The 13,832-nt window shown below is 43.3% G+C and overlaps 2 protein-coding genes across 4 annotated transcripts in view; both read left to right on the forward strand.

The window, feature by feature from the left end:
- Positions 1 to 5,581, forward strand: part of fam131ab (family with sequence similarity 131 member Ab) — a 29,658-nt gene extending 24,077 nt beyond the window's left edge. For all 3 annotated transcript variants that reach the window (XM_086125030.1, XM_086125033.1, XM_086125031.1), the window contains exon 5: positions 1,195 to 5,581. In XM_086125030.1, coding sequence (XP_085981156.1) covers positions 1,195 to 1,808 — 614 coding nt within the window. In that variant the 3' untranslated portion in view covers positions 1,809 to 5,581. The remainder of the gene's footprint in view (positions 1 to 1,194) is intronic.
- Positions 5,582 to 9,027: 3,446 nt separating this feature from the next.
- Positions 9,028 to 13,451, forward strand: hspb12 (heat shock protein, alpha-crystallin-related, b12). The gene is made up of 3 exons (XM_086125994.1): positions 9,028 to 9,301; positions 12,330 to 12,457; positions 13,054 to 13,451. Exons 1-3 carry the CDS (start codon positions 9,055 to 9,057, stop codon positions 13,243 to 13,245), a joined length of 567 nt encoding a protein of 188 aa, XP_085982120.1. The 5' UTR covers positions 9,028 to 9,054; the 3' UTR covers positions 13,246 to 13,451.
- The last annotated feature ends 381 nt before the right edge of the window (positions 13,452 to 13,832 follow it).

Below are 13,832 nucleotides of genomic sequence, written 5' to 3' on the forward strand. Positions count from 1 at the left end.
GGCAAAGTTTTCATTTTGATTACATTTATCCACAAACTGCAGGTCATCACAGCCAGCTCTGTGTTGCCCATGTCGCTTTCTCAAGAAATTTGTGGCTTTTTCACCTTTGGCAAAGGCTATAAACTTATTTCTTTTTTTCATTGATCAAGTCTGCATGAAATCAAGTCACTGCCATAGCTGATTTGAAAAGAGAGTCACTAGGATTACACTTTGTAAAAGCATATTTCTCATTATACATGCTAATCCATCCATCCATCCATCTGATCAACTTATCCTCACGAGGATCGCGGGGCGTGCTGGAGCCCATCCCAGCCGTCTTCGGGCAGTAGGCGGGGGACACGCAGAACTGGTTGCCAGCCAATCGCAGGGCACACATAGACGAACAAACATTCACGCTCACAATCTCACCTAGGGACAATTTAGAATGTTCAATCAGCCTGCCATGCATGTTTATGGAATGTGTGAGGAAACCAGAATACCCATAGAAAACCCATCCAGGAACGGGGAGAACATGCAAACTCACACACACACACACACACACACACACACACACACACACACACACACACACACACACACTGTATATACTTTTATTTATGCTTATATATGCTTTAATTTTTTTAATGCTGCATTCTCTGTTCATCTTAGACAGCTGGCCAAAGTAAAACCTCTCCTCTCTCACGAATTCATGCCTTCGTCACATCCCGGCTCAATTACTGCAATGCCCTTTACTTTGGAGTGAGCCAATCCTCCATGAAGTGCCTCCAGCTGGTCCAAAATGCTGCTGCTCGCCTCTTGACTGGTACTCGTAAGAGGGAGCACATACCTCCTACTCTGGCATCCCTTCACTGGCTCCCTCTACATTTTGGAGTTATTTTCAAGATCCTATTCTTTGTTTTGAAATCTCTAAATGACCTCGCGCCACCTTACCTCTCTGAGCTCATCCACCCCAACACACCTGCCCGGCGCCTCAGGTCTGCGGACCAAACATTATTAGAAGTACCAAGAACTAAACGGAGGCTCAGAGGGGATCACGCCTTTTCCGTGCTGTTTGAAAGTGCTCTATAAATACATTTGAGTTGAGTTGAGGGTTGAGTTGAAACCCCAACTGTGTCTAGGAGAGTCCTCTTTTTATCGTATTTTTCCCCCCTCCCCATTATTGACAATGCTTGCACTGTGTCTGTTTCCTTCCAGATGTGCAATCATATCCTCCATACTTGAAGGACTTGATTCACAGCCAGCTTTGTCAACACCTGGGCCTTCGCGGGCCATGCTGCGAGGGAGGGGGCAGCGGCGAGCCGTCTCCTACGGCCGGCTCGCCGGACACGCTTCGCTCCAGCCTGTGCAGCGTCGACGAACACCACGCGCTTCTGCGCGACCTGAGCGGCCACTGCGCAGCCCACGGCAGCGCCGCTGAGCTGGCCGCTAAAATCCTGTCGGCGCTGCAGGGTGGAGAAGAGCTTCTGCTCGCCCGGCTTCAGAGGGTGGGGCGGACCGGGCCCGGCGGGAGGGACTGCGCTTTCCACAGCCTCGGAGGAAGCGGGCACGGCATCGGGCCTTGCGGCGGTCAGGAGTCTCCTGCGTATTCTGTGTCTTACTCGGAGACATATCTGTCCCCAGGGGAGGATGGCGACACCCCCTGCAAGGACTACGAGGCCACCTTGTGCCAGGCGGAGGCCAACGGGGAAGATTTTCCGCCGGGTTACGAGCCCCGCAGGAGGATGTCAGACGTGGCCTCCTCGGGAGTCGTTTCGCTTGACGAGGATGAGGACGAGGAAACACTTCAGGGCGAGTCAAACCACCAGTGACTCCTCTCATGGCAGTGTTAAGCCCCCGCCTCCGCTTTGCTCTTTGAGGTTCCTCGATCATGACATCAACGTTTGATCCAGAAATTATTTTTTCATCCGTCTTTGCCTTACTCGCACCGTCACAACATTTCAGCTCCATTTCCTAATTCTTACCAAAGTCATTCAACGTATCAGTTCTCTTCTTTTCCAAGCGTCCAAACAATCTTTTTCTGTGCTTGAGAACTCGAGTTGTGGACTTGTTAGAGTAGCCATCGCTCAATGGAAGCTGCGGGTTTGATACGGGTGGATCCAGGCGCCGCCGTTCTTGCCGACGTCGAAAACTCCAAAAAAAAAAAAAAAGAGATCAACAAAATGAATGCGTCCACAAGTCTGAATTTTCCTTTGCATGTCTTTCGCAAGTGCTGACATTGATGGTTTGTAATCTCAGCCGCTATTTATGACCCATCCGAACCCACCGGCCTGACCACGCCCACAGGAGAACCCAACCGTCCTGCCCCCCCCCCCTTTGCAAGAGACTATGCCCCCCCCCCCCTTTGCAAGAGACTAACAAGAGCATCCTTTTGGCATGGCTTGCTGAGTATGCCAAATTACATATTCCTGTCGCTACCATTTATGAGCAAATACTGGAATGTTTTTACAGCGACAGGACATCTTATGAATTGAAAAAAGGAAAAAAAAAGATTTATCACAATGGATATGACAGAAACAAAATGTTTTTATTGTACTAGTTTTCTATCACTCATCATTTGTTCATATTATATCAAATGTTGTTTTGAATGATGGGCTGGAATTCTGTGGATTCCCGCATGGAAGACACAAGAACTTTTTGGATGTCTTAAAATAACACATGCACGCACGCACGCACGCACACGCACACGCACACACTGAGCAACAGTGGCAACAACAAATACAAAGACAATGTTTCTGAAGTGACCCGCTGGCTGGTGTGGACTGCGGAGTCAAGTGGGCCGAAAAAGACTTGCTTTGGAGATTTCTATATTTTTGTATCCGTTGTCTCGCTTTGATCTCTATGCCGATGCGGCGTGCCAGTGGGTTCTATGGTTTCTTGCACGACGCTCTAATGTGGCTGTACATTTCTCCTTTTCTTTGTTATCACTGGGTGATATCGTCGACTGGTTCAGGCAAAAACGTGAACGTTTCCTTGATTTTTGGTTTTCAAGGCCACGCCGAGTCTTTTACAGTTAGTGCCGACTGTCACGACCTAACTTTCAAAATGAGGACGACTTTAGATCTATTCTTTCAACTCTTGGCTGGAACATTTGCAGAAAGGGCATGTTTGCGGGATTACGGTGGGAGATCTGTTCAAGTTCCCCCAGAGGGACTCTCATTCATACAGCTCAGGATGTCCCATCAGACCACAGCGTCAGCGCATCGCAGCAGCATTAGCATGCATGAACACCATTCTCACATCCCTCCCTCGGCCTGTGTGTGTGTGTGTGTGTGTGTGTGTGTGTGCGTGTGTGTGTGCGCGCGTGTCTTTGCATGTGGCAAGGCCTTGTGTGCCTCGTTTTCCATGTCATTATAAGTATTTCTAAATAATTGAAGCACAGATTCGGCTCCCTTCGCCCATTTTCAGTTGTTTAAGAAACACCTTAATGTGTGAGTCTCTACACAAATTGTGTGTGTGTGTGTGTGTATAAGCATGATAAGTATTCTAAGATGTCAGCAAGCTCCTTAAGCTTGCACTGTTATGCCCAACCATTCCCTTTAAATAATGTCTGCTGGAGATGCTAAAATAAAAGTAAACATGAAGTATTTTATGTATAATGACCGAACGGTATATACTGGGGTTCATGTTGCCACATCTGCTGGACTGACAGCAAGAGACAGCGACAACTCAGGGGTAAACACTGAAGCGGTGCCTTTCACTCCTCACCTTTGACCTCCCAAGTTGCACCATCCTCATCATTACCCCAGAGAGCCCCAGAAACCCCACTTTGCTGTTTCATTTCGATGCGCCAAAGTAGAATGAAATGAGGTCGGCTGCCTCGCTTGTTCAAATATCCTGTTGCAACTCCTGCAGCTGTAGGACAGCAAAAGCAGCGTTTGGACGTCATCGCCCTTTACCGTCACATTAGAAGTCGGCTGATGCGGGCTTGTGCTTTTGTCCGGACATGGTGACGCCACCCACCATCCTGCTAGGTGTATTTATTAACTGTCCATCACACCCTTGTCCAAGGCTGTGTGTGTGTGTGTGTGTGTGTGTGTGTGTGTGTGTGTGTGTGTGCGCGCGCGAGGAGACGGAGCATCTTAGCATACTGCATTTTCTGGCTCATTTGTCTCATTCATTATACATTCACACACTGACTGATGCGTCTATGTTTGACAACTATTTGTCCTTCCAATGATAAAATCAGGAGAACTTTCCCCAACACACACACACACCACACACACACACACACACGCACACACACGCACACACACACAGCCGGCTTGAAGCCCCCTCTACTGTCTCTCTCCCGTCATTTCCTTCAGCCTCCTCATTTCCTTTCCACCCACCCTCTTTCTCTGCATCCTTTCATCCGCCTCCTCATCACCACCCTCCTTCTCTTCCATCTCGCCTCACAAGGGGCTCCATGTGTAACTCGGAGGACTTTTAAATGCTACCTTTGCTGACAGGCAATTAGCCCGCGATGAGAAAACCACCCGATGAGAACTCAATGTGGATCCTATCGTTGTACGTCTGTCTTCCCGCCCCCACTCCTGGACAAGCAGTTTGTGAGAAGCGATGTCGTGATGAAGGGACATTTATGTAACAGCGGCAGTCCGACACAGTACTTTCTTCGATTGTGGCGGCCGTTCAACCCTGAAAGCCCAGTCCAATCTAGAAACTGAATGTATGAATTGAATAGAGAAGTCCTGTTCCTTGCATGTAGTCAAGCCATGTGCAAGAAACAAAGTACAGAGAAACAGGGTATACGCGAGAACCGAAGTCCAGTTGAATGTACCGTGACATTTTACGCCTCCCGCACCTTACATCACACTTTTAGCTCCCTCTGAAATCTCAGCCTGTCTTTTTTTTTCCCCCCTCTTGAATGATTTGCTTCCTATGTTGGCTGAATGTAATGAATTGATTATTGCCACCTTGGATTTGATATTAATAATCTTGTTTGCTGCATCTGACATAAGTTAATAAAAGTATTGATATTATTTGGGAAAAAAAACCCAAACCCCCCCCCAAAAAACCTTTGCATGGCGTGATCATTATTTTAGTGATGCAGTGGTTCACTCATTGGGCCGCAATAGACTTCAGCCCTCAACAGAAGAAGCAGCAGATGATGGATGGACGCCTATAGAATGTCGCTTATAGGTCAGCATTTTATGAGAGTGGGAAGTGCGGAAAGCTCCATCAAGTGCTTTAGGCTCATGATTTGATGATGAATGGACAATATTCACACTGAGTGGGAACTGAACTCATGCAGCCCACAGTCAGACAAGGGAGCCACTAAACTGTCGTTTCTGATATTTCACGTCTCTCTCATAATCAACAGTTGATTCACAAGACAACCTTTTTGAATTTGAGACCTAGAGTGGTACCTTTACCTACTTAAATTGATTGCTTCTCGAAAAATTTCTGAACTCGAACATTTTGTAAGTAGAGACGCATTTTCCTATGTAAATGCCCTAATTCGTTCCTAGACCCCCCCAAAAAAAATCACCCATAAATGTTTTATAAAGCATAAAAATGCATCAAAATAGGTCACAAATACATGTTACAATTAGTTTATTGTACAATAAATGAGAGTTCTGCATAATGTGAAAAACAAAGAATAAAGAATAAAAATGATGTTTTTTAACTTTTGACTGTGTCCTCATCATTTTTTTTACCCTCTTTAGTCCACGTTCTCGCTCAGGAAGTGTATTTTGCCAGTTGTTTTGTAAATAACGGATCCAAGGATGTTTGCTTTTCTCGGCTTTTAACAATCCTTTGAAAATGTCCAAAGCAAACATCAGCAGAGTGAGCGTTGCCCGACTGGTGAACATTTTTTCTGGGTGATTCACATTTACGTAAAACTATCGGAAAGCTTCATGGACCGAGGGACGAATGACAAGGACGCAGCGCACACACAATTCGATCTATTCTACACCCTTTGACACAGACGGTATAAGTCACTCTTAGCCAATGGGATGCCAGGATGATGCTCGGTAATAGCCAATGGCAGAGTAGCTATGAGTATGTTGCGTTCAGGAAACTCGGAGCTGCGCCGATAAGCCCATACTGTATTTTTTTACCTTTTGTATCTTGAAATTTCTTTTGTCACAAGAGACGATATTTTCCTGTTGAGACGTTTCGTAACTTGAAAATTTCGTTCGTAAATAGAGGTACCACTGTACTTATTGGGAAGTGATTCATTGGGAGAGTTACGTAAAAACGTCTGACATAACATATTTTTGTTTCATTTCTGAAAATGTTAGTATTAATTAATGATATTTATGAGAAGATACTCATCGTGTTAATGACTTTTTCCTCCCTCTCAATAATTAGGAAACAGCCACAATTTCACAATTGACAACAATTGACTTTTATAAATCTCTGCCATGGTTCACATTTTCAAATGATCAATTTTACAAAATTCCTAGAAAATCCCAATGTCCCGTCACTGGCGAGCCAACAAGCAAGCTATGAAGACAAACCAGAATGAACTTCATGACGAAACATGAATCCTGATGGAATATCCTCAAACACTCACCAAGGTGGAAGATGTCCTCAAGTCACAAAGGCCGATTATGCAGGAGCAGAGAGCCAAAGTGCTAGAATGACAAAACGCTTACACCCCATCTACTATTGCATATACAGGAGATATGCATCATGGACGTACATGACACGGTGAGCACGTTGCAAGCTGTGGGCGATTGGGCATTCTTCATACAAATATATTCGAAGGGTGAGTAGAACCTTTCTCGAAAGTGTGCCGTTTCAACCCCAATGACTCATGGATAGACGCCATACACGTAGTCTATGCCATAAAATCTGCGGCAGTTAGCTAACTCACATGCGGACATTATTGTTGTTCATGTATGACATGAGTCAGGGTCAGCCATCAGCGAGCAAGTTTCGTGTCAAGGTGGACGGAGTAACGTAGCCATAAGGATATTTCATTGTTCCGCGACATCCTGGAAGCGAGCACACCCATCCATTTGTCTGATTGGGAGGGAGAGCCGCATGGTAATATCACGGGAGAAGATCATTTCAAAGCACAACACGCACAAATGGGGTTTGCTGAAGTAGGAAATAACGTGATGTCAAACTTAAAACAAACTCAAAATGTCTCCTCATCTGGGACACGCCTGTGGCATTCGCCCCATTCGCATCAACTGCAAAACAAAATAAATAAATAATAACAATAATATTAATTGTCATTATCCTTGCAATCCTTATTGGAAAAAATATTGTTGACCTACAGCGATCAACTTCTGATGATCTCAGGAGGGATCAGCTGGCTGTTGTGATTGACTTATTGATGGGCCCTATTGTAGATCAATGTGTTAAAAAAAAAAAGGATTATTTTCAAAAACATTTTGTCCCACTGGTCTTTCCCCCAGCTGCTCATTCCATCTGTTGTTTATCCTTAAAGGAGGTTTTGCCTTTCTTGCCTGAGGCTCCCTTTGCCAACTCACTGGAGGCCAAGGAGGGACGCAAAACAAGGAAAACTTTGCAAACGTTTGACAACAATGAGATTGGCTCATTTTTATTGTCGGGAGGATTTGGTGGACATCCAGACTACTGAGGAAAAATCTGAGATAGACTGCTCTCTTTTGATATATTTTGCACTTGATGTTTTTTCAATGCTGTGCTGATCCTAATTTCTTCACATCAGTTTCCAATTCTAGTTTTCCGTTTGTTTCCCCTTCTTGTCTGACTTGTCCGGTCTATTTTTAGTTTTGTCACCCCTGATCCACTCGGTCACGATTTGACTAATTAATTTTAATACCTCTCTGAAATTGCCATTTAAAATGTAGTATGATTACCAGAAATGCATGTTTTTAGACTGTCGCTGCAAACCATAACCCCTACAGAAAACTAACGTATGCAAGGGGAGAGTATAAAATATGAACGTAACATGATTTGATGGTATTGTTAAAAAAAAAAGGCAACATATCTTCAAAAAAAAATAAATCATCCAGCACATGACTGCTATTGGTACGTCTGCGCTAATAAAGTCTCCAGACACTGTATGAGGAAATACAAACTTTTCAATGAATACAAATACGTCTAACACATTCCAGAAAATCATCTGTCCACTCTTTTTTTTAATTCTCAAGTCAACTCAACGCAACTGAACTGTATTTATAGAGCACTTAAAAAAAAACCATCCCTGCACATACAAAGTGCTGTACATGGAGCAAATATCATATATACAACAATAAAACAATAATTAATAACGAAGACAGTAGAAAATACAAAACTTTGCCCTTAAGTCAGCATGTATTGTATTGTATTGTATTGTAAATGGGACCCAGGGTTACTGGGGCCGATTCCAGCTGACTTTGTGCGAAAGGAAGACTACACCCTGGATTGATCGCTCATCAATCTCACGGCACAAACGGAGACAGAAAACCATTGACACTCACATTTCCATCCTCAACGTCCGAACCTAATTGAGTCTCATCACATCTCACCGCAACGACCCGTCACAGCATGAAGTGTGACAGTGTATTATGACCTTTTGCAAATGATGTCACATCAAATGTACTTTACAGTGTTACACTAACCTTAACGTCAGAAAATAAGGCACATTTATATGTGCTGATCAAGGGTCAATGATGTCCTTTGCATTTTCTTTATTCAGTAATCACCTCGATTTCCTGCGGAGGAACTCCCTTCTTTTATTCTCTGCCATTCCATTAGCTCGTAAGCTCAGCTCCAGCGTTTTTGCATTATTGATAGAGACTTAGGCTGAGGTCAGTCTAACGGATGATCTGACCCTTCCTTCCAGCGTGCTATTTCTGACCACATGCCAGAGGTATCATCTCGAGCCCGCCCAAACCATATCTCAGCTCTGCGGGGGGCTTCAATTGAAGGAGGTCCAGGCTCCTTATCAGTGTGTCCGTTACATTCTTGACTCAAGTGGTCAGTCCGGTATCCATCTATGGGTAAAGGAAGAAGGCAAGAGAACCGGCGGTGGCCCACGATGCATCGGGGCCTTATAAAGAAGCCGCACCAGTGAGGGATCTTGTTTTTGGAGGGAGAGCGTGTTGTTGAGACGAATCCGTGTTTGGCGCTATGGAATCACTGACTTCGTCTAGTCGCCGATCCTCTTCGTCCTATCGCTCCTCAGCCCGCTACAGCTCCTCCAGTAGTTTTCGGTCAGAGAGCTCACGGGCTGGATCCGGGGACTCCCTGGATGCTCTTTTAGAGCCTTTTCTTGACTCGGCGAATTCATCCGACCTGTTTTGCGAAGAGGACCAGGGGGGGCTTACTTGCCAGGCTCCGTTTGGCAGGCAAGACAGATCCTCCTATGTACACAGTGGTAAGTCAGCTGAAGCTCACACTTGTCATAGAACAGGTTGAAAACTTTCGTTTCCAATGCACGAAACCGCAGACCTTCACCAGCGTCAGACTAAACAATAAGTAACAAATGATAGACAACCCCGAAGTTAGTGTCATCGTGTCAATGAGGTCATGACTATTAGAACGCTGAGCTTCTAGACAGCACGGTGCAAATGCATGTACAGGAGGTAGGCCTACTTGGGGCTTTGGAACCAGAATGTTCAGTTATTTCCGTTTTTCATAGCCCTCGGGATAGGGATCGCCACTCAGCATGGAAAGATCACTCGCTAGGTACTCTTTGATTATTTATTGAGGCACCCAGCGGGTAATAACCTAAAAATAAGCATGAATAGAACAATCAATGTACCTATCTTCATGCATCACAATGTAAATAATAGACATGAATTCATTAACTTAATACCTTCATTTCAACAGTAATTTTATTAACCATAATATTATCAATCATGACTTTATCACAACCAATGGATTATTTCTCGTAATGGGTTACAGTAAGTGCAATTACTGTACTTGTTATCAAGATGAATCGTCGAAACATCATAAGAAACCACACAAGTGGAACCGAACAAAAGGACTACAAATCCCAGTGGTCAACCCCGAAAGCAAAGCGCCGGCACGAATAACTCTTAGCCAAAACGCAAAACCATCATTCAAACTTTCCAATGCAGCCGCCGGACAAACACGACGTTGGCAATACTCCAACAAAGCATAAGTAAACATGGTCACCATTGCGATTTCAAGTCTTAACTTTTATAACTTTTGCCCACGTTGTTTAAACGCTACCACAGCCAGCAAGTAACGTTAAGCGACGCGGCAAAGATAAAGCGCCACGGACACAAAGCAAAAAGCAGACAAACAAAGCAAGCAAGCACGACTGAATCGAAAAGATAATTCTACAGATCTGACAAAGAAAAGCGGACATAACAAACGTATCTTAGTATTGGGGGTCATGCTGACAATGAAGTGAGCGATTTCCTACTGAACCAAACCGCGATATCGTTGTTTTTTTTTCATGTGAAGTGAATGGCAATCCGCACCATCTTAAAGCCCCAGGTAAATGCAACACAGGATGTCCCAGCTTGTTGCAAACAAATGAAAATGAGGAGTGATGTCCATCTGATTTCTGACTACTGTCACGGTACTTTTGAGCAAGGCCACCCCTAGCCCATAAGGTGCAGCACTGATGTCTTTCCTTGGAATTCCTGTCCATGTGTGAGCGCGTTCTCACTGTAGGCCACAACACAAATATACTGTGCAGCAAAGTGGAATTTCCCCTTGAGGGATTATAAGGAAGAATTTTATTCCAAGAACACTCCCAATTACAGGGGGAGGCCTATTAAAAAGTATTCAAAACCAATCCATAAACGTCAAGTTTTTTATTTGCTATTATTTCATCAACACTGTGGTGCATAAAAACGGAAAAATAAAAGCTGAATTTTTCATTGGAAGACAGCAGAGTTTTAGTAGCACGGATAGAAGAGGTTATGCCGCAGAATGATGATTGTGAGCAAAAGGCTGCAGACCTCATCAACCGGGCCTCGTAAAGAAGGAATTGTGAGGAGGTGTCGGGGGGAAGACAAAGGAAGGGGGAAAACAAAGAATGCAAAACCCAGATTGAAACTCAGAGGCCTCCTTGCCACGTGATGTGGACGGTTAATTTTTGAAAGGACACACTTTATTGATACAAATTGAATTGTCAATATTTTTACAAAAGAAATCAGCGAGTCTCAATTCAAGCTTCGAAGGCACAGGTGTCAAACTCAAGGCCTGGGGGCAGATCTGGCCCGCCACATCAAAAGTTTCATAATAACAAGTTGAGCGTACTTTCAAAAATATCATAATGACAAAAGAAACTTCTCAGAGAGTATATATAAAAAAAGTGTACACACCCCTTTTTAAATACCAAGTTTGTGTGATTTACAAAAACGAAACTAAGATCATCCTATCAAAACTGTTTTCCGCCTCTACGCTAACCACTGGACCACCGGGCCGCCCGCCTCTCATGTAGCTAAATAAATGTCAGATGTTCTAGTCGGCTTTTCCGGACTTTTTTTCTCTGGCAGAAGCCTGTGCGTTTTGAGCTCGAATTGACTGGTATTTGGAACTGTTCACAATTCCCCTCATGTTGACAAAGGCAGTTGCATCTGAAGGTAAAAAGCCATACCTATAGTGACGCATAGTGGTGGCAAGCACTTGCAATTGGCCAGGTTTCACACTTGAAATCTCCCAAACACACTACGTTGTGGCCCGATTAAAAACTATTTTCATGATTTTTGGATATCACAAAAACCTGCCCTTTAAACAGGGGTGTCTAAGACTTTTTTTAAACTGTATATCCGATGTATGGCTCAATTTGTTTGACCTGTTCAGCAATAGTGGCTCCAATCTGATTTCCAATAGGTGTGTAAGAAAGAGGAGCATTTTAGCAAAAGATGCAGAAACGCTCTTATGCATACAGTGTAGAATAAAAGTCAACTTTACAACGCCACATGAATGAATCCTATAACCATGGTAACCGCTGTGTTTAAGTGGGTTACTGTACATCAGGGGAAGCCAGTTTTTCTTAAAAGGTCTTCATGAAGACAAATCAAAGGATTCAGAGGTACTTTGACAATTTAGACCTTTAATTAATTGAACGTAGTACAACTAATGTGTCAATTAGGTCGAGATACAAAACGGAAATTATAAATCGTATACTGTTTCATATTTATTTAGCACACATTATTCGGGACCTTGAGCAGGACGGCTGACACCGCCTCTTAAATAAAACGTAGGTTTTCATTTTATTTTTATTTTTGGGCTTGTTCCTCTTTTGAATAAGGTCACACCTGTTGTGTCAAATGATGATTTCAGTTAATGCTGCAGCCAGCTTATAAAAAAAAAAAAAAAGACGGGCGAGCTACAAATGGGCTGCGGCCAGCAGTTTGAACACTGCTGGTCTGTGTGTATGTATGCTTTTGTGTACCTGCTGTCTTCTTAACGTGTTGCAGCTCCAGCGGGTGGAGGTGTGCAACGTGTAGGAGATAGCTACTACGTGTCCGCCGATGTCAGCCAGTTTGAGCCGCATGACGTTGTGGTGATGGCTTATAACCATCATGTCGTCATTCACGCTCAGAAGGTGTGTGTGTGTGTGTGTGTGTATTTTAAAACAATCATTTTGCATTAAAAAAAATCTGATCATTATTAGTATTCAATCTTTTCCAGTTTCTGCAACTGTCCAACATTAGCAATAATCTAGAACCAAGAAAAACACCGGTCAACGGCAAATTTTAATTCCTAAACTATTTTTGACAATCATTTAAAAAAAAAAAGTATTCTTCTTCAAGCACGTCAGGTTTTTAAAATATTTGTAATTGTTTTTAACTTTGACTTGCAACTTGGATGAAAAAAAAGATTAAAAAACTCTGACCGGTGTAATCAATAACTTGACTGAAAATACTGTACATGCCACAATGCAATGACAAATGGTAGCACGGCGGCATAGAGATATTTTGATAGATGGAGTAAAAAATAAATAAATAAAAAGGCCACATCTTAATCATGGTCTATCTTAAAAAAAAAGCTATCACGTTTTATTGTACTTTATTTGCATATTCATTTTAGTTTCATCCCTACACACTCATGTCGATGAGTATTTCGTATGTTACAGATACTAAATGACCAAGGCCAGTTTGTAATCTTTTTCAATGGACCCCTGCAATTTGCTTCCTGCAGGTCATGGATGACGGGAGCGTCAGTGACACATTCACCCATAAGTCTCAGTTCCCAAAGGACATGAATCCTCTTTCCGTCTGTGGGACCTTTCACCATGATGGTGTTTTGACTGTGAGTGTCCGCCAGACCAACTCAACAGATAGCCGGGATCTTCTGGCAAACCCTACATATCGCAGCGAAGCTCACCTATGACCACAGACTCAAAAGTTTGGCTTCGATCTCAGCTTCTGTTGTGTTGGGAGGCATATCGCAATCTTGTTAATTCTTCTTAATTTTTGCTTCTGATCCAATCGGCCACTATACACTTAGCACATGAAAAACAAAAATGCAAATGAATTAATTTGCCCTTTTATTCATTATTTTTGTCAAACACTTGCATATTTTATTTCCTTGATTAAACAAACGTGCTAAGCCATGCTTTGGTCACTGTTTCTTGATTTGTCCGGACAATGACAACACTGAAAACTTTGTAAAAGGGGCTAGAGGACCAAGAAAAATCCATTATACACTATATATGCTTTCAAAACTTAGCTTGTAGCAGACGTGTGCACATTTTCAGCATGACGTCTGATCCACTGGTGAAAGGACACTTTGATCCTCTCCTCTTTCATCTATAACTGCTTCAGACAACAAAATGTATGCAGAAAAGTGGTGAAGATTGCACGACTGTCTGTGTCCTATGTGTTGTGTTATGTTATTTTTGTTATTTTGACTTCAAAATGGCGCCGCGAGAGTGGCTGCCTTTCCAGCAGCTCCTATATTTTGTTGTTCTACTTCTT

Source organism: Hippocampus guttulatus, chromosome 12 (assembly GCF_054856545.1).
Source record: "Hippocampus guttulatus isolate MCC_2025c chromosome 12, RoL_Hgut_1.0, whole genome shotgun sequence".
In the NCBI taxonomy this organism is placed as follows: Eukaryota; Metazoa; Chordata; class Actinopteri; order Syngnathiformes; family Syngnathidae; genus Hippocampus; species Hippocampus guttulatus.